This window comes from Lithobates pipiens, unplaced genomic scaffold (assembly GCF_037356315.1).
Source record: "Lithobates pipiens isolate NorthernLeopardFrog02 unplaced genomic scaffold, aLitPip1_a1.2 Scaffold_8, whole genome shotgun sequence".
In the NCBI taxonomy this organism is placed as follows: domain Eukaryota; kingdom Metazoa; phylum Chordata; class Amphibia; order Anura; family Ranidae; genus Lithobates; species Lithobates pipiens.
The window spans coordinates 42,062,600-42,085,280 of NW_027507903.1; the positions used below are offsets into that span (position 1 = coordinate 42,062,600).

General features: G+C 46.0%; 2 protein-coding genes and 1 non-coding gene across 4 annotated transcripts in view; 2 read left to right on the forward strand and 1 right to left on the reverse strand.

Moving 5' to 3' along the window:
* The window catches only part of LOC143963196 (uncharacterized), a 30,037-nt gene extending 23,043 nt beyond the window's left edge, over positions 1 to 6,994 (forward strand). The window contains exons 3-4 of the mRNA XM_077472764.1: positions 4,544 to 4,694; positions 6,209 to 6,994. Of these exons, the coding sequence (XP_077328890.1) occupies positions 4,544 to 4,694; positions 6,209 to 6,458 (401 nt within the window). The 3' untranslated portion in view covers positions 6,459 to 6,994. The remainder of the gene's footprint in view (positions 1 to 4,543; positions 4,695 to 6,208) is intronic.
* Positions 6,995 to 17,427: 10,433 nt separating this feature from the next.
* On the reverse strand, positions 17,428 to 17,500 carry TRNAR-UCG (transfer RNA arginine (anticodon UCG)). The gene has a single exon. It is a non-coding gene; the product is annotated as a tRNA-Arg (tRNA).
* A 75-nt stretch (positions 17,501 to 17,575) lies between these two features.
* POLG (DNA polymerase gamma, catalytic subunit) overlaps positions 17,576 to 22,681 on the forward strand; it is a 103,403-nt gene continuing 98,297 nt past the window's right edge. Inside the window, exon 1 of one of the 2 annotated variants that reach the window (XM_077471246.1) lies at positions 17,576 to 17,713. The gene's annotated coding sequence lies outside the window, so the exon portion shown is untranslated. The remainder of the gene's footprint in view (positions 17,714 to 22,681) is intronic. The other variant, XM_077471247.1, reaches the window with a different exon arrangement.

The following is a 22,681-nucleotide window of genomic DNA, read 5'->3' on the forward strand; positions in this document are numbered from 1 at the left end:
TTGTTATGGAAAATTATATTATATTTTAAACCAATAAAAGTGCCGTGGCAAATTCATGCCAACATTAGAGTGTGGTGTTTTATTATTAATGGGTTAGATTGTGTTTGGAGATGGGGAAAGATGGTGCGGAGTGCAATTCCATAAAAGAAGAATTGCAAACGTAAGGGGCATATTTTATGTGAGATCTTCTGCTAGCTCTACCAGCAAGAACATGCATTCCATGCAGAAAATACACATATGTCTGAGTGAATAAAGCCTACAGGTAATCTGTTTATGTGGGGGGGGGGGGGGGGGTTTCCATCATATTCTCAGCCTGAATTTAGAGGATTGGCACTTGTCTACAGCGGTTTAAGAAAATCTGTGCTCATAGAAACATGGAGGCTGTAATTGTCAACTTCTCATTCTTAAAGAGGAAGTAAAGGCTATTAAAAAAAAAAATGCAACCTGCAAGGCAAAGGCATAATGAGCTAGTATGCATAGCATACTAGCTCATTATGAATAATTTGCCTGAGAACAAAGCCCCCGAAGCGGTCCTCCGTCTTCATCTTTGCCGCTGCCATGTATGACTTCCGGGTCTCGCTGCTCCGGCGCTGTGATTCACCGGAGCTGCGATGATGTCACTCCCGCGCATGCACACGGGAGCCGACATGAGCGGCATATCGCAGTGATCTGCGGCCTGCTCAGTGTGCTGCGTGCCGCTGTCTACAGCGCATGTGCCGTAGACAGCGGTGCCTGTCTTTTGGCAAATATCTCCTAAACTGTGTAGGTTTAGGAGATATTTCTTGGACCTACAGGTAATCCTTAATCTAGGCTCACCTGTAGGTCAAAGTGGTTTGTAAGGGTTTACAACCACTTTAAAGTATAACTAAAGGCGAAATTTTAGAGAGTGGAGAGGGATTAGAATACTTGTCAGTTTTTATTGTTGGCTGTGTCCCCTTTAGGGAGAATCATCCTCTCTATTTGTCCTATTCACCATTATCATTAAGAGTGAAAGTAAAATAAAAAAAAACAAATTTTGGGTTGGCCCCAAAAAGTAATAGAGGGGAAATCTTCTGAAGGGGTTCTGGAGATCTGGGGTCTCTAAGGGATTTCCCCTCACTTCCAGTTTTGGCTATGGGACAGGATGTGAAGGGAAATCTCCCAAATGGGCAAAAAATATACTGGCAGGAGTTATAATTCTCCCTAAAGCCTCGTACACACGATCGAATTGTTGGCCAACAAAGCACCAGCCTTTGGTCCGAAGGGCGTGTGCCTGGATTTTGTCTTGCATACTAACGGCACAGAATGGTCTGCCAACAAACACGAACCTAGTGATGTATTACAAGGAATTTCAGCTCTTGAGCGCCACCCTTTGGGCACCTGCTGCTAATGTCGTGTTTGGTGAGCATTGATTCCGAGCGTTTGTACTTTGGACTTTTGTGTGACGGACTTGTGTATAGACGATAGGAAAATCCGACAAAAATTAATTAGCCTGCTATCCAACATTTGTTGGCGTAAAGTTGGCCAACAATTGTTGGATGGAGCGTACTAACAGTCGGATTTTAGGAAAATAGTCTGTCATCACACAATTCCCTGCTGAAAATCTGATCGTGTGTACGAAGCTTTACTCTATCCACAATGGAAAAAGTTATGCTTATAGATCTACTTTAAAGTGTTTGTTGTCTGATCATCATGCTGGCCTAATGGCTTCAATTATTTCTAATTACCTAGCCTCCTAATCAGGAGTTCTGGCTTTACTTTGATTTCTGTTGCTGCATACTTCTCCCAGATCATTGGCTCCGTATTGGTTGAAGTTGGGATCAGAATTAGAGCACAGCTTTTTTTTGTCTTTGTAACACTTTAGAAATTGTACAGCACAAAGTACCTTGACAATGGTCACTTCTCCAATCTTCCTATATATAACCGTTGGAAAATCCATGATAGGAGCCTTCCTTCTCTTGTTCCATTACCCATAATTTGACATGAATAAATGGTCACAATTGTAGTCCCGTTCTAATTGCCAATGTTGGTGAAGTTGGTTTGATGTACACATCTCCCCACCATCAGCTATGAAAAAAAAAAAAAGGAATTGAACTATAATTCAACCCACCAGAGTTCCTAAAAATACCAATTTCGGGCAGACTGCCACAAGTAGCAGCCACCTTCTAGGTAGTAGTGTTTACTAGATCCTGGGCCTCTGTCATGGTGTGGATTCTCAATGTCACCAGTGGTATGCTTTCATTCCTTTTAACTGAACATCCAAACGTTTCTTGGGTGTTGTTATTTCGAGGGATTATATTGTAGTGAGTATTATTTTCATGAATTCTGTGATATTTATTTATTTATGATTTACTAAAACTGGAGAGTGCAAAATCTGGTGCAGCTGTGCATAGTAGCCAATCAGCTTCTAACTTAAAGTGGTTGTATAGTAAATTTTTTTACTTTTACCTACAGGAAAGCCTGTAATAAGGCTTACCTGTAGGTAAAAAAAAAAAATATCTCCTAAACCTGTACGGTTTAGGAGATATTCCCCTCGCTAACTGCAGCGGCGCATGCGCACAAGGGGATTCTCGGCTGAAAGCCCGGCAGTCGCCGGACCCTGCCGGAATGAAATCTCCCGCGCGCATGCGCTGTGAGTGGCCGGAGCCGCGATACCCGGAAGAAACGCTGAGGGAGCATGTCAGCTCCCTCGGCGTGGATCGGGCCAGATGTCGGGGCCTCGTTCTAAGGTAAGTATTTCATAATGAGCTAGTATGCGGTGCATACTAGCTCATTATGCCTTTTCCTTTGCAGGTGGCAAAAAACAAACAAACACATTAGCTTTAAGCTTGTTCAATTAGACCTCTTTCACACTGAGGTGCTTTTCAGGTGCCTTCGTGCTAAAAAAAAAAAGACATCGAAAAGCTCCTGAAAACTGTTTTCCATTAATGTCAATGGATGCTTTTACACTGGGGCGATGCGCTGGCGAGGTGGTGAAAAAAGTCCTGTAAGCAGCATGTTTGGAGCGTTTAAAAAAGCGCCTCAAAAACACACCTTTCCATTGAAATGATTGGGAAGTGCCTGAAAAGCATTCTGTTAGCATTACCCATTACCTAAAAGTGTTTTTTTGTTGGCTGGAGCTGTCCAGATGTATAGCCAGGGGCTTGACTGTCTTACTCACTCAAATAAAAAATATTTTTAATCGATAAGGTTGCTTTATATAAGTGTATATAGAGTCGATCACATTCAGTAGGTTGATAAAGTCTAATGGGATATTTTTGGTAGCTCCAACCTTTATGGGAGTGGTTTTGGGTATTTTTGTTATATAATTGTCGCCATTTTATATTTTGTTTTTTCTGTACTGCCTTTAACCGGTTACTTGCGTGTTGTGTAATTTGCGGCCCAGATGTCAGGAAGGGCTAATGTGCTGGCTCTTGGGTTTTTATGGCTCTGCCCCCTTCAAGTGGGCTATAAATACAAGGAGAGGCAACCTAACCTGGTCCTTGGATAGGGAATTGTATGGAGGATTGCTGCCACATGTAACTCGGTTCTGATTTTTGAGGCTCTCCCTTGGTAGGTACCCAGCTGGGGGAACAGAAGGTGTATTCATGGACTTTATTCTATGAACTTGGCACTATTTATAAGGTATGACCTGGGGCAGCCTGAAGTTAGAATCAACTAGAACAATGTATGGAAGGAATATGTGAAAGATCTTTCTGTACCAACAAGTGTTTGAAAAGATTTTAAGTAAAAGTTCAAAAATGTGCCTGGTCTGAAGTTATTTAAAAAGGGGTGCATGCATGGCATATTAAAGAACAGAGCTTAGTTTGGGGATGAAGAGAAGATAGTGAAGAGACATTACATAAGCAGAAGGGGGAGGGGCTATATTGTCATTGCTAGGGGTAACTGGGTTGATGTTGGACGCTAAAGCAGCCAACCAGCAAGTAATAGTGGGTGACTTGGCAAGTGTGATGGAGGGCCCTAGTAGAGAGGGGGTTCTTAAGTGGGGCCCACTTCCTAGAGATCGGTGCCCCAGAGATCCTAGAGATCGGTGCTATCGCGGCACAGAGTATCCCATGTACCTAGCCTTAGAGGTCATGGATGATGAGTTAGAGGTTACGCGGGTGAAGAAGCTCATGATAATGTGATGAAGTGACTTTCCCCTGTCTTATGAGAAGTCTTATTATGTCACTGGGAGTGAGGCGACATGTCGGGTTGAGCCGGTGAAGTGTAGTACAGACTCCACAGTACCCATTCAGAATTGCTACATCCATTGGGACAAGTTACAGAGCCCCCCAGTATGAGGTGTGCACCATAAAGAGAAGGAACATACAGTAACTGTGCAAATAAAGTATGCTTGCTTCTAAGTAATAGTGCCACTGCCACCTTAATGATGATTTCACAAGACAGCGGCTTCCACCAGTGAATACAGGCATTAGTGAGCACTACTGAGTCCCCCATTTGGCGTACAAAGCCTCGCGCACATACTTTTGTTTATATCTTATATAAATCTGACTTGCTTACGAATAAATCTGACTCCCTGGTAGAAATTCACCAGATTAATGTGTGTTCTTTTCTTCACTAGACCTGTTTAGATCAAGAGAGAAGCCCAAAAACACGGGGATTGATCAAAGTAAGGTGGACCTTCTGGAAGAAGAACTGAGAAAAGGTTATCATCAGGAGGCTTTAACTCTCAATGCTGTAATGGAGAACATGACACGCCTTTATCTAACACGGTAAAGTGGGGCGAGAACTCGAATCAGCATCATTGCTAGGGATAAGCAAATCCCTAGTTTAAAGCAGTCATGAAGTCTGCTTTTTTACTTGTACCTACAAAGCCTATAATAAGGCATACTAACTGTAGGTACAGTGATTATCTCCTAAACGTGTACCGATTAGGAGATATACACATTAAGGATGAGCCGAACACCCCCCCCCACCCCCGGTTCGGTTCGCACCAGAACCTGCGAACAGACCTAAACTTTGCGTGAACTTTAGAACCCTATTAAAGTCTATGGGACTCGAACATTCAAAATCAAAAGTGCTAATTTTAAAGGCTAATATGCAAGTTATTGTCCTAAAAAATGTTTGGGGACCTGGGTCCTGCCGCAGGGGACATGGATCAATGCAAAAATAAGTTTTTAAAATGGCCGTGTAATTTTTTCTTTAAATTTCGTACCTGGGGGGTGTCTATAGTATGCCTGTAAAGGGGCGCATCTTTCCCGTGCTTAGAACTGTCCCTGCACAAAGTGTCATTTCTGCAGGAAAAAAAATTATTTAAAAGTACTCACGGCTATAATGAATTGTCGGCTCCCCGTAATACAGATAACAGTCATTGAAAGTCATTGATTAAAAAAAAAAAAAAAAAAAAGTGTGGGGTTCCCCCAAATTCAATTGCCAGGCCCTTCAGGTCTGGTATGGATGTTAAAGGGAACCCTGCATCAAATTGAAAAAAAAAAATTATGTGGGGTTCCCCCCAAATATCCATACTAGACCCTTCAGGTCTGGTATGGATTTTAAGGGGTACCCCACGCCAAATTAAAAAAAAATGACATGGAGTTCCCCCTAAAAATCCATACCAGAACCTTTATCCGAGCACGCAACCTGGCAGACCGCAGGAAAAGAGGGGGGGGCGAGAGGCAAGGCAAGGGCGCATACTACCAGCAATGCATACTATCACATCATTACATTAACCTGCAGGGGAACAATTATTGTTTTCAAGTATATGTATATATATATATATATATATATATATACACACATACTACAGTGCTCTCAATAAGGCAAAATAATAACCTAAATAATCACATAACATTTCATTAATAGGTGAATGTCCATATATTAGTGAACGATGTGCTCCAATCCATAAAGTGCAAAGTGCTCCAAAATTCGAGGTGCACAACACCCCCTCCAATGTCCCCACTCACCGGATGGAATGGACCCCTAGCTTTTCAGTCTAGGGGTTGTTTCAGGCTTAAAATGGTGGCCAGGGTTGGCAGATTAACACCGATTCACAAAGCAGATCTATTCAATTAGTATCAGGTTAGGCAGGCTGTTGTACTACATAGGCAATGGTAGAGCTAAAGAACATTGTCTAATTAGATTGTATAGTATATGGCCAGCTCTAGCATACAAGGACGTGCATTGTGCTGCAACAAGTATCTGTTTGCTGAGACTCTGCTTACTATATGTCCAGTTGTGTGACACGTGCTTTGTAGTTCATATACTATTTGCGGCTTTAACCTTGCAGGTTTCAGGAACTGGAGAAAGAACTGATAGGCACCCAGCAAGCATTGGAGCACGCCGAGAAACAACAGTGGGAAGCACAGAGAACCCAGACCGAGCTTCTCCATCACAACTGGGACCTCCTGAGAAAACTCCAGCAGCTTCGCCAGACACTGGAGAGGCAACAGAACAGAAAAAACAGGAGGCAAAAGTCCCCGTCTGAGATCGCACATTGGAAACTAGTAGACTTTCAGCGCACAAGACATCCTGTGTAATAAAAGTCGATTAGGCATGTTCATAAATATTGAAGCTGAACTCCGGGCATGAAAACTTTTATTGAAATAGATTCCTAAATAATCACAAAGGATATAAATCTACTATGTGTGCACCAAAGAGCTTTCCAAACCCAGATATTACTTTGTAAAGGTAGCAGTGGCATTATCATGTGCATAGCCTGTGTGCAGAGGGAAGAGATCTGGGAGGGGCAGTAGCTCCACCCACTACAGGAGGGGGCGGAGACAAGACCAGTCACCCTGCACAAGGAAGGAGAGCAGCACTGACCGGTCTTTATTACAGGAAGCTCCTTGCACAGAGGGAAAGTCTCATTTACTGCAGATATCTGGAAGAAATGCCCAAAAAACACCAAAATTCAAGGAAGAATACGCATGATGAATGGATTTCGATGATATTTGCTTATCCTGGACCTCCATTGGGTAAAAAGAGAATATCTTTCTGAAAACACTCGGTGCTTTTGAGTCATTTTTTTATTATTAAAAAAAATTTAAATAAAGTATTAGGATTGCACCACCAATACTGTTATTTTTATCCGTTAGTATGAGTACCGATACTTTGCAGTGCGATCGGCATCAAAACAAAACAAAATTCACACCCCAAAGAATCGCATGTGATTTCTCCCCCCCCCCCCCCCCCCCGCGCCACTGTCCATGGGTATGGGGTGTAGATCAGTGATTCTCAACCAGGGTTCCTCCAGAGGTTGCTCGGGGTTCCTTCAGCATTGGGAAATTTCTGCCTCTCAGATAAGTTCCCACTCACACCATTGATCTTTTTAGCTATCTGTAAGGAGGTAATTCTTCCCAATGACCTCATGTGTAAGGGCCATTCTTCCCACTGATCATCACACTAATGTATCATGAGTTGTAGATCTCTCATTTTTAGCAGGGGTTCCTCCAGACCGGAGAACAATTTCAAGGGTTCCTCTGTGTTGAAAAGGTTGAGAAAGGCTGGTGTAGAGAATGGGAAAAGTGCCATCTAGTGGGCAGTTTATTAAAAATGTTAGAACAAACAGTACATATCTGGCCAAATGCAAAATCTGCATATGTGTTCTGGACCCACCAATGATAGGAAATCACGGCCAATGGAGGAGCAGTTCCGGGACCCCATGGGTATAGAGCGGAAGTGATGTCAGCTTGAGGGTGGACCAGCCCTGTGAGCACCCCCAGCAGCCGTGATCTGCTATCATCAGCGGACCGGGACACCTATGCAAGTTTTTCATTTGGCCAGATATGCACTGTATTATTTATGGATTATCTGCTGAGTCAATGTGACCCGGTGTGGTGCCCTTTCATGATAAATCAACAGGTTAAGTGATATTAAACTCTCCGTTTTTTTTTTTTTTTTTAATTCTTTATTTACGGATTGCAGGTAATACAACGATAAACTATAAAAGACATAGATCACTCAGTTTTCCAGTTTAACAAACGTACATAGTCAACCAACACTTTGAGGGGGGTCAGGGGAAACCTATCAGCTTGCAACAGCCGTGGCCCCAGCCGTGGCTAAACCATCACGTTTACTTAGTCAAATGTTCTGGCACCCCAGTGACCACTTAGAAATCAGGGCAAACCCTGGGGCGATGCCCCTCCAGGCCCAGGCCGAGGGGCTTCTGACATCAGTCCCTTCCAGTTTGTCCGGCAAAAAACAAAAAATAAAAAACTCAGCCGGGACCCCACCGAGGGTCACCAACTCCTGGCTGGGAAACCGAGAAAACAAAAAGGGCAGGTTCGTGCAATCACCTGGTATTTTAACTATATGGGGGAATTAGGGGACAGGGAAAAAAAAAAGGGGGGGGGAGCAAGAAGTGAGGAGAAGAGGATGGGGGTAGAAAGAGTGAAAGTTATGGGGGGTTAAGAGTGCTACGGATTCAGATAGGAGAAAGTGAATCAGAGTGGAGTACGAGAAGGGATAGAAAGAAGGAGGACTCCGATGGACTCCCACGGCCGGGCCCCCCCCCCCGTATACGTGCCAGAGCCTACAGATAGGATCTGTAAGCGTCGGAAAACCTGAACATGCTCCAGGGCAACCATCGAGCAGTGTGTTCTTCCTCCCTATCGCCCAGTGCCGAAGTGAGCTGTTCCATACGGCAGATGTCGCAAACTCTCGCAAACCAGTGAGACACCATTGGAGCGGCTTGCTGCTTCCACACGCTAGGTATGCATGCCCTGGCTGCACTCAGAAGATGTTTTAAGAGAGACTTGTGGTACCTCCTGCTCGAGAGTGGGGTCAGATTGAGGAAAATTGCCGCCGGGTTGTTCTGAAGATCGACAGCTGTGAGGTCAAAAATGATAGCGAGAACCTGTCTCCAGAAATGGGTCAGTTGTGAGCATTCCCAAAAAATATGTAGTAACGTGCCAGTCTGTTCACCGCATCTCCAGCACAAAGGACTGTGACCGGGAAACATAGCTGCCAGGACAGTGGGGGTCCTGTACCATCGGGTCAGAATCTTATAAGCTATTTCCTGGTATTTACTACATAGGGATGATTTGTGCGCAAATAGAAGTGCGCGACTCCTCTGGTCCAGCGAAAGCCGGATACGAAGGTCCCGCTCCCATTTGTCCAAGAAAACCAGAGTCCCCTGGGAGAGTTGATCCAGTAGGATGCGATATGACAGGGAAAGAGACCCTCGGGTCGGTCCCTCCCCCAAGCACAGCTCCTCAAACGATGTTGGGGGTCTGCGGAATTCACCACTGTTCGGCAGGGATTTCAAGAAGTGGGAGAGTTGGGCGAGTTTCCACTGTCCCAGGGCCGTGGTTGCTAACACTTCGTACTTAGTGGAGACTGCTGTCCACTCCCAGGGCCAAGAAAAGAAGAGGCCCGCACCAAGTCCTGGACAAGATCGAGGCGGAACGATTTTTCTGTCATGCCTGGTTCAAAGCGTGGGTGTCCAATAATGGGGGTCATGGGCGAAGGGAAACTGGGTACGCCCGTCAGCTTAAAGTATCTGTCCAACTCTTGTAGTGTTGGCTCAATGAGAGGGTGCGCTCGTGCTGCTCCCGACCAGCTCGGACCACTCCAGGGCAGACCCTCAAGTGGAAATGGTACGGATTCACGTTCCAGTCGAACCCATAGCTTATCCCTCAGATGTCTGCACCAGTCGACTACTCTGTTCATGTGCACCGCCGTATAATACCACGCCGGGTCTGGGAGGCCAATCCCTCCCTTGTCTTTTGGTCTAAGCAGTAAAGTTCTGCTGAGTCTCGGAGGCCTGCCCTGCCATACGTAGCGAATAAAGACTGTGCGCATGGCTTTAAAAAATGATTGGGGGATTTTTATCGGTAGGGCTTGTAGTAGTTACAAGAGTCTGGGCATTACATTCATTTTGAGCACGTTACATCTCCCAAACCAGGAGGTCGCCAACTTTGACCACCTCTCTAGATCTATGGCAAAATTTTTTTGGAGCGGCTGAAAATTCAACTGAAAAATCAGATGTGGATCCGGGGGAATCTTGGTACCTAGATATTGTATGGCTTCGGTAGCCCAACGAAAGGGAAAGTTAGAGCTTAAACGCGTCTGGGCGTCCGTAGACAGGGAGACATTGAGTGCCTCCGATTTCTGTAAGTTAATTTTAAAATTTGACAGGGTGCCATACCGTCTTATTTCCGCTAAAAGATTCGGCAATGTAATGTGAGGCTCTGAGACATAAAACAAGAGGTCATCAGCAAAAGCTGCGACCTTGTGGTGATGTGAGGGTGTGTCCAATCCCTTGATGTCTGTGTTCTGTCTGATATGATTTAGTAAGGGTTCAAGCGACAGGACAAACAAAAGGGGGGACAACGGGCACCCCTGCCTCGTTCCATTGCCAATAGTGAAACGCGACGAGGCAAATCCATTGACCCTAACCACCGCCGTCGGAGACGAGTAGAGGGCTGTAATCCATGAAAGCATGGGGGAAGGCACACCCAGACTTCGCAGGGTGGCTAGCAAAAAAGGCCAGCTCACCCTGTCGAACGCCTTTTCGGCGTCCACAGAGAGCAGCATAATTGGCAGTTTAAGGCGTCTGGCGCGTTCTATAACATTGATTGTCCTGGTCGTGTTGTCACGGGCTTCCCTGTTGCGGACAAACCCCACCTGGTCCAGAGGTATCAGACGTTGGAGAATGGGCGCCAACCGCTCCGCCAATATCTTAGTGAAGAGCTTGAGGTCGCAGTTCAATAAGGAAATGGGCCTGTAGTTTGCGCAGAGAAGAGGATCCTTCTCCGGTTTGGGTATGACCGATATGCTGGCCTGTAACAGCTCTGGCGGGAAGGTCTGGCCCTCCAATAGGGCGTTAAAAGCTGACACAAACGGCGCGGACAACAGAGAGAGGAAGGCCCTATAGTAAGGGACCATAAACCCATCCTGGCCTGGTGCCTTGCCCTTGGGAGAGTCTTTTAACGCTGCCGACAATTCCTCCGGTGAGATTGGTTGCGAGAGAAGCTCCATCTCTTCCTGAGTCAGTGACGGGAGGTTTGCCAAAGCTAGGTATTCGTCAATGGCCGTCGTGCTTGCCTGGGGAGCGTCCCCTGAGTCCCGGGGGTGTAAGTTATAAAGGGCTTCATAGAAAGATCGGAAGCACTCCGCTATCTTTCTGGAATCATGTAGCTTAACCCCCGTAGGGGAAGCTATGGTCGGAACGAAGGACGCGTTGCGATTGGGTGCGCAGAGAGTTCGCTAGGGACCTACTACACTTGTCTCCATATTCATAGTACGTCCTGCGGACCCACATAAGTCTGGTTCTAGCCTGAAAGAGAGAGAAATCCCTGACTTGCTCTCTAAGATCCCTCACCTCTCCTTCCAACGCAGCAGTCGGCTGGGATTTGTGTCGTCGTTCACATGCATGTAGTTTGGCAATAAGGTTGGAGAGAGCCTCAGTTTTGGCCACTTTAAGTCTATGACCATGTTTAATAAGAATGCCCCTAATGTAGCATTTATGAGCTGCCCATAACATGAGGGGGTTGGAAACGGAATCACGGTTATGCTCAAAGTAACTTTCTAATTCCCTAAGTAGGTCTGCATGGGTCTCAGGGTCTTTCAGGAGAGACTCGTTCAGTCTCCACCAGGACTGACTACGGGACTCCTGTTGCAGCTGCAGCATCAAAGAGATCGGAGCATGATCGGACAGGGCTATGTGGCCTATCTGAGCGTCTGTGACCGCCGGGATAGCGTCGTGAGCGACTAGGAACATATCGATACGTGAGTAAGAACCATGAGCTGAGGAAAAGAACGTATAGTCTCTATCTTGTGGGTGGAGCGTACGCCACACATCAATCAGTCGGTGAGAATGTAGCAGGTCTCTTATGTGCGAACGCGTTCGCGCAGATATCGCAGAAGTGCCCGAAGAGGAGTCTCTGCGGGGGTCTAGGGTGAGGTTAAAGTCTCCCCCCACGACCAGAGTACCCTCTGAGAATGCAGCCAGAGCATCCAAGCACGCTTCCAAGGCCGGCAGCTGGTCCACATTCGGCATATACAGATTGGCCAGAGTAAAGGTTTGCGAATGAAGAGTTCCCTTAATGAAGAGATATCTCCCCTCACTATCAGCTTGGACAGCCAGCAGGCGCCACGGCAGATTTTTAGCAAGAAGAACACACACTCCTCTCGATTTGGAGGTAGGCGACGTACTGTGATAAGCCAGGGGGAAGTGCTTACTATAAAGCCGGGGTATTTGGCCTGTCTTGAAATGGGTCTCCTGAAGGAAAGCTATTTGGGGCTTCAGCCGCCACAATTCAGTGAGACAGCTGGACCTTTTTTCAGGTACATTCAGCCCTTTCACATTCCAGGAAACCAGCTTCAGGGCCATGACGGCAGCGGTACCCGGCCGGAGGACCCCACCAAAGTCAGAAGTAGAAATAGGGGTCAAGCACCAGGGAAGAAAAGAAGAAAGAGGAAAAGCAGTAGTTAGTGGGGATGGAGAAGGTATAAAGGGGGAGGGTAGGTCGGGGAGTTGCTAATGCTCCTATCGGAGAGAACCTGCCGGTTAGGGCAGAAAGGCCTAGTGGGGGAAGAGGTAAGGCACTGCAGAGGGAGGAACTCGTCGGTGCAGTACCCCTCCAGCAGTCCATGGTCCATGCAGCCACAGTTGGGCGTGCACGGAGCTTCTTTGGCATCGTAACTTCGACATCAAACACATCATAGTACATTTTTGCAGTTAGTATCAGGCAGTCAACAACAGTAGAACAGTGCAGAATTAGACCAAAATATTTAACTTTGCAACACAGCGTATAGATAACATTATCTATTAGCTAGTATCAGGAGGTCAACAACAGTAGAACAGTGTATAATTAGACCATCATATTTAACCTTGCAACACAGAGTAGAGATAACACTACACCACCCAGGTTACCCGCCCCCCCCCCCCCCCCAAAAAAAAAAAAGGGGGGGGAGGAGAAGGGGAGGGAGCAGGAACACTGGCCAGGGGCATCCGGGGGACATCCCCCGGTAGTCCAAAAAAAAAAAAAAAAGAACTCCGAGACCTGGGCTCCTGTAGAGGAACATAGAGAAACAGTGTCTAGAATGTTAAACAGTACCGCCAGCATCCCAGGGCCCCGTCCAGCAAGCGCCGTGTCCATCACTGGCCGTGCAATGTCTTTCCTCTCCCCGTGTGGGGTCGTCGGAGGGCGATGACCCGCTGCAAGGTGTATAACACTAAGCTGGACGCTCCAACTACCTATATTGATAGAGAAAAAGAGAACAACAAGGAAAAAGGGGTGCAACACAGGTACAGCGGGAGATTACTGTGCTCCTTCACGGTTCATGATCTTGAGGGGCCTGCGATCTTTGACGTTGGGATCTACGGTGGCGTCTCATTCTCTGTGGCCTGTTAGAGGGGTTGCTCGTCGGGGCTGCGGCTCCCTGGGGAACAACTGGAGCCAACCAGTCGGGGGTCGGAACCGAGGGCAGGTCCAAAGCCTCCAGGAAGGACGGGACCTCAGAAGGGTGTCGTAGCGCAAGGGGTCTCCCATTTCTGCGCACTATGAGGTGGAACGGATGACCCCACTTGTACGGTATCCTCCGTTCAGTTAGGTGCTCCAAGAGGGGTCGCAGACAGCGTCTCATCTGGAGGGTCTTGCGAGAAATATCCGGCAGAAGGGTGACTTGGGCCCCGTCAAAATCAATGCTGCCTTTGCGCCACGCCGCTTGCAGGATGTCCTCCCTAACCGAGTAATTGTGGAGACAGCATAAAACGTCACGTGGCCGGTTCTCCGTGGGGTTCCTGGGGCCCAGGGTTCTGTGGACTCTATCAATGGTTATTACTGTGTCAGCAGCGCGGTCCAGACAGGCGTTAAATATAGCAGTAACTGTGGCTTTGAGGTCTGCTTGGCCCGTGGCTTCGGGCAAGTCTCTGATCCTGATGTTACGCCTGCGGTTGCGATTCTCAAGGTCATCTACTAGTAGTTGCAACTGTGCGACTCTGTCAGCAAGGATATCATGAGCGACTTTCAGGTCAGAAACATTGGTGGTCAGGGAGGTTACATCCGTAACCAAGGTGGTCACCCGCTCGTTCGTAGCCGACACATCACGTTTGACCCCTGCGATTTCATGTCGCAGAGTTGTTTCAATCCGGGCTGCCATACAACTAAACTCATCTTTAGTGGGGATGTTTTGCAGCAAAGTCAAAATGGCCCTGTCCCCTAAGAATACCTGTGCAGCAGGTAACTGAATGGCCCCCTGTGTGGCTGGGGCAGGAGCAGCCTGATCATGCGGTCCGGGGGTGAGGCATCCACTATGAGAGGGTCCCTGAGACAGCTGTGAATTATGGGGGAACCAGGGTGGCAGGCTGCTGCGGTCTGGGCTGTCTAGTGAGGCCATGGATAGTGAGCGGGGGAGACATGGGGACAGGTCACTCGGCGGGGAGAATGGGGGCAGGTCGTGTCCCTGCACAGCCATCCGCTCACCTTCTCTCTGTGCTGCATGTCCTGTAGCGCCGGAGGCCGCGGGCGCCATCTTGGATGGATCCGGCGTGGAGACCGGGGGCTGCATCGGGACGAGATACTTGTCCATCGCAATAGCGGAGGGTGTCACTCGGCTGGCAGAGGTCCGCCGTCGTGCGGGGATGTCGGCGATGCCGAAATATGCGATCGGCCTGCGGTACGGACGTGCGGAGGGTTCACGGACCGGGAGCTCCGGGAGAAAGTGTCCTCACTCCTGCATGCCTAGGCCACGCCCCCTGCTTTCTCAGTTTTTTAAAGCACTTTCAGCAGCTGATTTATTCACCTGAGTATGTAGCTTATTTATCTTTTAATGCTTGCCTATGTTCCAGTTTACACAGGTGCCATGACTGCTGCATCAGGTTTCCTGTTTCAGGGTGGCTCCTTTCTCTTGCAGCATCCTATGGAGCCACCCCTGCATGCACGGCCTACAGATGTGCCTTTCTACACTGTGTGCGTCCATAGAAACACACAGCCCCAAAGCCTAGAATAGGAATTTATTGCTCTGCTCCTCTCCCATTCCCTTACTCAAACCAACAGAATGACTGGAGACTGCACTGTCCACTGTTAACTCTTTCCTGTGAAGACTGAAAGTTCAGAAAAGCAGCAATGAGAGTGTAGGAGTCATCAACATTGAAAGTTGTAAAGTCCTGGGGTAAGGATTTCAACCAGTTTCGGACAGCATGCTGTAGCATTACTGCTACAGTGCAGGCCGGCTGCGCAGAATCTGCTCTTCCAGGTAGGAGGAATGAACCTACTGTGCTGTGATTAGTTGCAGCACAAGCCAATCAGCGGGTGCGGCCAATAGATGACCACCGGCAGAGAGAGAAAGAAAGGGGGAGTGGGAGGCACAAGGCGGAGAGAAGGGGAGAACAAAAGAGAGGCGGGAAGGAGAATCCGGATTGGAAGGGGAGGAAAGAGAGAAAGGAGGGGAGGGGGGTAAGGGAGAGGGGGTAGAAGGGGGGTGAGAGAGGGAGAAAGAAAAAGGGGTAAATGTAGGGAAGGAAGAGAGAGGGGGGAAGGAGGGTACAGGGTGGGAAGGGGAGTAGGGGGTGAGAGAGAGAGAGAGAGAGAGAGGGGGAAGAAGGAGGGTTTGATTTTCAATGAGTATCATTTATATTGATTTATACAGTGTAGCGGCCATAACCCGTTGCAGGGCAGCCTTGACTTAATGGGCTTACCAGTTACCTTCTCTTGGCCTGTTCTTCCACTTCTAGGGGTTCCCAGGGTTGATACCCAATGACTTGCACACGGACACAGATGAAGTCCTTTTTCAAGAGGTTTATTTTGCAGTAGAACTTTCAAATAACACAGTCTATTAGGGAACAGAGGGCACGGGTGAAGAACTCAGGCACCTTAAACTTCAGTTCTAGCAAAGTCTCTATTTCTACCCAGAGAGTAGCCACTCGCAGCTGGGTACTTCAAGGCTGAACAGATCTCTAGCCAGAGATCATGGCAGTCAGCACGTTGACTCTAAACTTGAACAATCAACTAAGGGTGAACAGGAACCTTTTTTCTCTGTACCTGGAATGCTTACCGTCTCCTCAATGGTACTGGAAAAGTGTGAATTCATCAATGTCCTTCCCAACTCAGTAACCAGGCACTTCTCAGGATGCCACTTGCCAGCCCTCCTCCGAAGAGTCCTCCCCCCCCCGGTCACTTCCACGAGCTGCGGTGTCCCTCCAAGCCAAGAGCACACCCGGACACTTTGAATCCTCCCTCAAAGAGCCTCGGACTAGCCAGTTCCAAGACTGGGGAACAGACAGATCCCTACCCCAGACCAGACAGGTCTATCAGGGGCCACTGACAGGAACATGTTGCGGGATGTCGAACATCCCGTGACTGGGACCCCTCACGGGGCTACCCCGGTCCTGGAACCAGAACAGACCACACGGGTCTCACAAACAACTCCGGAACCTGAACGCGTGACCCACACCCCCTTACGTACCCCTTCCCAGACTCCTCACTCCCACTGATTGGCTCCGAGAAGGCCGATACCTAAACATCCAACCAGACCTGGTTCTGGCCTGTCATGTGCACCTCACCGTTCACATGACCAGGCAGAACTTCCATACTCAGCCTGGCCAGACTGGTGTTAGGCCTACCTACAATAATTAACCCTCAAAACCTTTAGTGTTCTAAAGCCACAACCTAAATTGACATGCGTATGACATTTGATCCCAAATGTCATCCGCTACATACAGTATAGAGCCTACAGTTTGTGCAGCGCTTTACAATGTACCTATAGTCAATAGAAAAGGGTAATAAAAGAAACCCTTTAACAGTCCTCATCTAATCTAATGCTGGCCATACACTATTGCGAAAAATCCACCAAAATTCAGTGATTTGGCCAATCCGTTGGTTTTTCAGCCAGTTAATGGGCACAAAATTGATAATCGTTGAGACATTTTTGAGCTGAAAAACAAAGGACAAATTTGGAAATTTTCTGCTGAACGAATGATAAATTGAAAGGTTATGCTGGCCATACACTATACGAAAAATCGGCTGAAATTCGGTCATTTCGAGAGATCGTTGGTTTTTCGGTCAGTTAATGGGCACAGCATGGAAAATCCTTGGGACGTTTTTGAGATGAAAAAACAGAGGACAAGTTTGGAAATTTTCTGCTGAACGAACGATACGCACTAGGTATATGTAAAAAAAAAAAAAAAAAAAAACAATAAATTGATTAATTTATGTCCACTAAACGATTTATCGGTCATTACATGATGGCACTATCGTTTACTCTCACGGCCGAATGATCGTTTTTTTCTAAAATAGGTTCAGCCAACTTTTAGTATAGTGTATGGCCAGCATAAATCTGCTTCCCGTCCGAACTGTCTGCACTAGGCATATGTAAAAAAACAAAAAAACAAAAAAAAACTAACAAAAAATGTATTCATTTATGTCCACTGAATGATTTATCAGGCATTACATAATGGCACTATCGTTTGCTCTCATGGCCGAATGTTTGTTTTTCGAAAATGAGTTGGGCTGATTTTTATATTGTATGGCCAGCATTATTTAAAAAAAAAAAAAAAAAAAACGACCGCGGCAGGACTCGAACCTGCAATCTTCTGATCCGAAGTCAGACGCCTTATCCATTAGGCCACGCGGCCACTGCTGTAGTACAGAACTCTGCACTTTCAACACAACATATACTATTCCCGTCTATAGGCTTTACTAATCAACATTGCACATATCGTCGCTCCATTTCCTTTTACCCCTTACAGGCCAGACTAGTTGCTAACAGAAGTAAATGGATGGTGGATTGGGGGACGCATTCTCTTACTGCAGGAGGTCAGTCTGAGCGGAGAAACACGTGGGGGGAGGTGAGTGATGTTATAGACAGACACGTGTGGGGGGGTTCAGTGTACACAGGTGTGGGGGAGGGGAGGGTGTACACATCACACTGCAAGTCTGATCTGAGTACATTACAACAATGGGGGGGGGGGTGTTATGAAATCTTCTCACCCACTCAGTACAGAGCCAATAGAATCCCCCTTTACACCAAACTCCAATATTATAGTAGATATTTAATTATATTTATTTTATATCCTATGTATTTGTTGTCTGTTTATTTTATAATATAGTTTATTATGTATATTACATTTATTTACTTTGTATTATATTAAGGTGACCAGATTTTTAAAATGAATTCCGGGGACTTTTTACTAGTAATGGCAGCAATCAGCGACTCGTAGCGGGACTGCGATATTGCGGTGGACAAATCGGACACTTATGCCGCATACACACAACCGGTTTTCCCATTGTAATAAACTCTGAAGGTTTTTCCGACAGAGTTCCACTGAAACTGTCTTGCCTACACACGATCACACCGAAGTCTGAGGTCTAGAACGCGGTGACGTACAATACGTACGACGGGACTAGTAAAAGGAAGTTCAGTAGCCAATAGCTTCCGTCTTGTACTTGCTTCAGAGCATGCGTCATTTTTGGACGGTCGGAACAGCATACAGACGAGCGGTTCTCCCGATAGGAAACGGTTCAGTCGGAAATATTTAGAACGTTCGTTCTATTTCTAGGTCCGTCAGAATTTTTGAAAAAGAAAAAAAAAAAAAAAAAAAGTCAGATGAGGCATACACACGATAGGAATATCCAATGAAAAGATTCTGTCAGACTTTTTCCGTCAGACATTCCGCTCCTGTGTACGTGGCATTAGTGACACTTTTGACACTTTGTGGAAACCAGTGACACTAGTACAGTGATCAATGCTAAAAATATGTACTGTCACTGTACTAATGACACTGGCTGGGAAGGGGATAACATCTAGGGCAATCAATGGGTTAAATGTGTGCCTAACAAGTGTTTTTTTACTAGGGAAGACCTAGATCCCTGTACCTTTTGTTTACGTAGGCAGACCACTAGGCGAGTCCGCCGGATCCGCTGATTGGCTCTCATACTCAGAAATGCAGGATCACATATATACGTGATCCTGCGCAGCGCGACCCCCCCCCCCCCTGTAGCAGTAAATCTGCTATCAGGAGATAGGAGACTGGTTAAAGATAGAGGTCGACCGATATGGTTTTTCTCTGGCCGATGCCGATATTTAGAAATCATGACGGCCGATGGCCGATATATGATGCCGATATGTTAGGCCGATTTTTATTTTTATTTATTTTTTTATCCCCCTTCATCTCATAAAACCTAACAGACACCTTTCCCACTGGGGTGTTTTTTTTAGGCGCTTTTGGGCTAAAAATAGCGCCTGTAAAGTGCCTGCAAAACGGCTCCCCTGCAGTCTGTGTGAAAGACAGCGTGCTTTCACACTGAGGCGATGCAAGCAGCACGTTTGGAGTGGTGTATACCGCTTCTGCACCACTACTGCCCATTGATATTAATGGGCACCACTGCCCAAGCGCATGCAATGCGATTTGGCAGCGGTGCTTCACGGGCGCATTTAACCTCTTCTTCGGGCGCTAGCTAGGATTATATGCGCCCCACTAGCAGCCGAATAGCACCGCTAAAATGATGGTAAAGCACTGCTAAAACTAGCAACATTTTACCATCAACGTCTGGCCGCTCCAGTGTGCAAGCAGCCTATAAAATAAAAACAAGTACTCAAAACTTTTGGACGAAAAAAAAAATGGACTAACTTTACTGTTTTTAGTTTTTTTTTTTTTTTTTTTTTAAATCGTTTAGTGTATTTCCCCCCCCCCCCCCCCCCCAAAAATGCATTTGAAAGACCTCTGCGCAAATGCCGTGTGACATAAAATGTTGCAACAACCGCTATTTTATTCCCTAGGATCTCTGCTAAAAAATCTATATACTTTTTGGGGGGGTCTAAGTGATTTTCTGGCAGAAAATACAGGACTTTTACTTGTAAGCAACAAGTGTCAGAAAAGATTTAATCTTTAAATGGTTAAACTGAGAACTTCTACACACAGAGATGATTTCATTCATTCAAATGTAAACATTGTATCTTTCTGTTCTTTTCTTGGCAGACTGCCCAGAGTGGAGGAAAGACATTTCTATGATGACTCAGGCAACTTACACTGACTTCTATTACAGAAGTCATTTCCAAGTCCCGCTGTTCTAAATCGGCCTTTTTATCAGCTCAATCGGCCGATGCCGATTAATTAAACAACAGCAAATATCGGCCGATATATCGGTCGACCTCTAGTTAAAGAGGAAGTAAACCCTGATGGGTTTACTTCCTCTTTGATTCCCTTCAAAGGTAAAGCATAATGGGCTACTACCCTGTTTTCCCTAAAATAAGACCTAGTGTGATTTTCGGTGATAGCTGCAATAAAAGCCCTACCCCCCAAATAAGCCCTAGTTAAAGTCCTTGTAGGTCTTCTTTTCAGGGTAGGGCTTATTTTTGAGGAAACAGATTAGGGCTTATTTAGGTGGTAGGGCTTATATTGCAGCCAACACCGACAATCACGCTAGGTCTTATTTTAGGGGAAACAGGGTAGTTAGTGGGCCCTGAGGACAGGGTTGATGACCACTGCCATAGAAAATACAATGGCAACTTTTCAATTTTTCGACCGCTTTTTTTGGGGGGGGGGGGAAACCCCAGTAAAGTTAGCCCAATTTTGCATAATGTGAAAGATGAAGTTCCACCAGGTAAATAGATACCCAACATGTCACGCTTCAAAATTACACACGCTCATAGAGTGGCGCCAAACTTCGGTACTTAAAAATCTCCATAGGCAATGTTTTACTGGTTACGTGTTTAGAGTTACAGATGAAGTCTAGGGCTAGAATTATTGCTCTCGCTCTAATGTTCGCGTTTTCATATGACTTACGTGTGAGTTTGCTTCTGCGTGTGAGTACACGGGGACAGAGGTGCTTTAAATTTTATTTTTTTATTGTTAATTATATATTTTATATATATATATATATATATATATATATATATATATATATATATATATATATATATATATATATATATACATATATTCACACTGGGGCGGTGCGGGCAACGGCGGTAAAACAGCGCTAACATTTTTTAGCTCCACTTTACCGTTGTTTTAGTGGCGGTATTTTGTCCCTGGCGGGGCGGTTTTACCCCCCTGCTAGCGGCCAAGAAAGGGTTAAAATCACAGCAAAGTGCTGCTGCAGCGATGCTTTGCCGGCGGTATAGCTGTGCTGCCCCATTCATTTCAATGGGCAAGAGTGGTATACACACTGCTCCAAAGATGCTGCTAGCAGGACTGTTTTTTTTTTTTTGCACTGTAGCACCTGCAAAGCACCCCAGTGTGAAAGGGGTCTTAGACCCCATTCACACCTGAGCGTTTTGTAGCTGACGCCTGAAGCTACAAAACGCTGGAGGGGAAAAAATCCATTATTCTCAATGGAGATGGTTCACATCTCTACTCCAAGTCGCCTGAAGCTCAAACAAGTTCCGGACCCTTTTTTGTCGCGCGAATCGGGCTGATTTGGGCGTTTTTCTTCTTTTAACATTGTTGACCTTTTGCCCTGCACAAATTCGCGACAAAACGTGGTAGAAAACGCTTGAAAACACTACGCTCAAGTGTGAATGCAGCCTTAAGGACCCTTCCACACGTTTGGTCCGCTCGGATTGCCTGTCCGTTTTTTCAGGTGGATCCGAGTGGGCCATCCATTGACTCCTATGGGGAGGTGGATGTCAGTGGAGATGTGTTCGCTCACACCCGCCTGCCATCCGATCCGCTCCAGACAGACGAATGGAGATACATCTGCCATCTGTGTGGGCGGATCGCATGAGATCTGATGAAAACGGACATGCTGTCAGTTTTTGTCCGATCTCCCCATAGAGATTAGTGGGGTTCTGACAGGTTCCTCCCCACTCGGTGAGCAGAGACGGACCTGTCATCCGCCGGCTCAGCGGAGATAACTGAGCAATCTCCCGCTGAGCTGGCGGACTCCGCCGAGCGGATCCGCTCCATGTGAAAGGGGCCTAAGTGGGTAAAGGAATCATCGCGATATTGAAGAATCGCAGCACTATATAAACTCTTTTTGTTATGCGTTGTCATTTGTTATAGCAGATATTGTTGATTATATTGTAGACAATTTTTTTTAATGATTCTATATATTTTACTGATCATAGACCACACAGGAACTTCCCATACTAAATATTAAAGGAGTACACACCTTTTTCTTGCAGCAGTCAAAACGTAATTTAACTTAAATTAATTTGAGCACACCACAGCGCGGGGACACTCATAGTATTTAATATATGCTTATTGGTATTGTTTTTTTTCTCCAAAAATATATAGAAGAATACATATTGGCCTAAATTGATGAAGAATTTAGTTTTTTTTTTTTTGGATATGTATTATAGCAGAAAGTAAAAAATATAGTTTTTTTATTTTTTGTTTTTTTTCAAAATTGACGGCCTTTTTTTGTTTATAGCACAAAAAATAAAAAACGCAGAGGTGACCAAATACCACCAAAAGAAAGCTCTATAAATATTTGTGGCTGAAAAAAATGACATTTTTGTTTGGGTGCTGTATTACATGACTGCACAATTGTCAGTTAAAGCAACACAGTGCCGTATCGCAAAAAATGGCCTGGTCATTAAGGGGGTAAAACCTTCTGGGGCTGAAGTGGTTAAACGCTCCAGCGGAATCGCTTTTTCAGCGCAAAACTAGTTGAGCAGGATTGTATCATCCTAGGTGGCAATAACCCCCGACTGTACGCTACCATATTGAGTATTCATGATTGTCATGCGTTACAATAGCCCATGTCGGGGAATCTAGCAAACCTTATGGGTGAAACTGATTTAATATGTGATAAACATTAATGTTTGTAAGATTTGACATGATGTTTTTTTATTATGAATTCTTAAATAA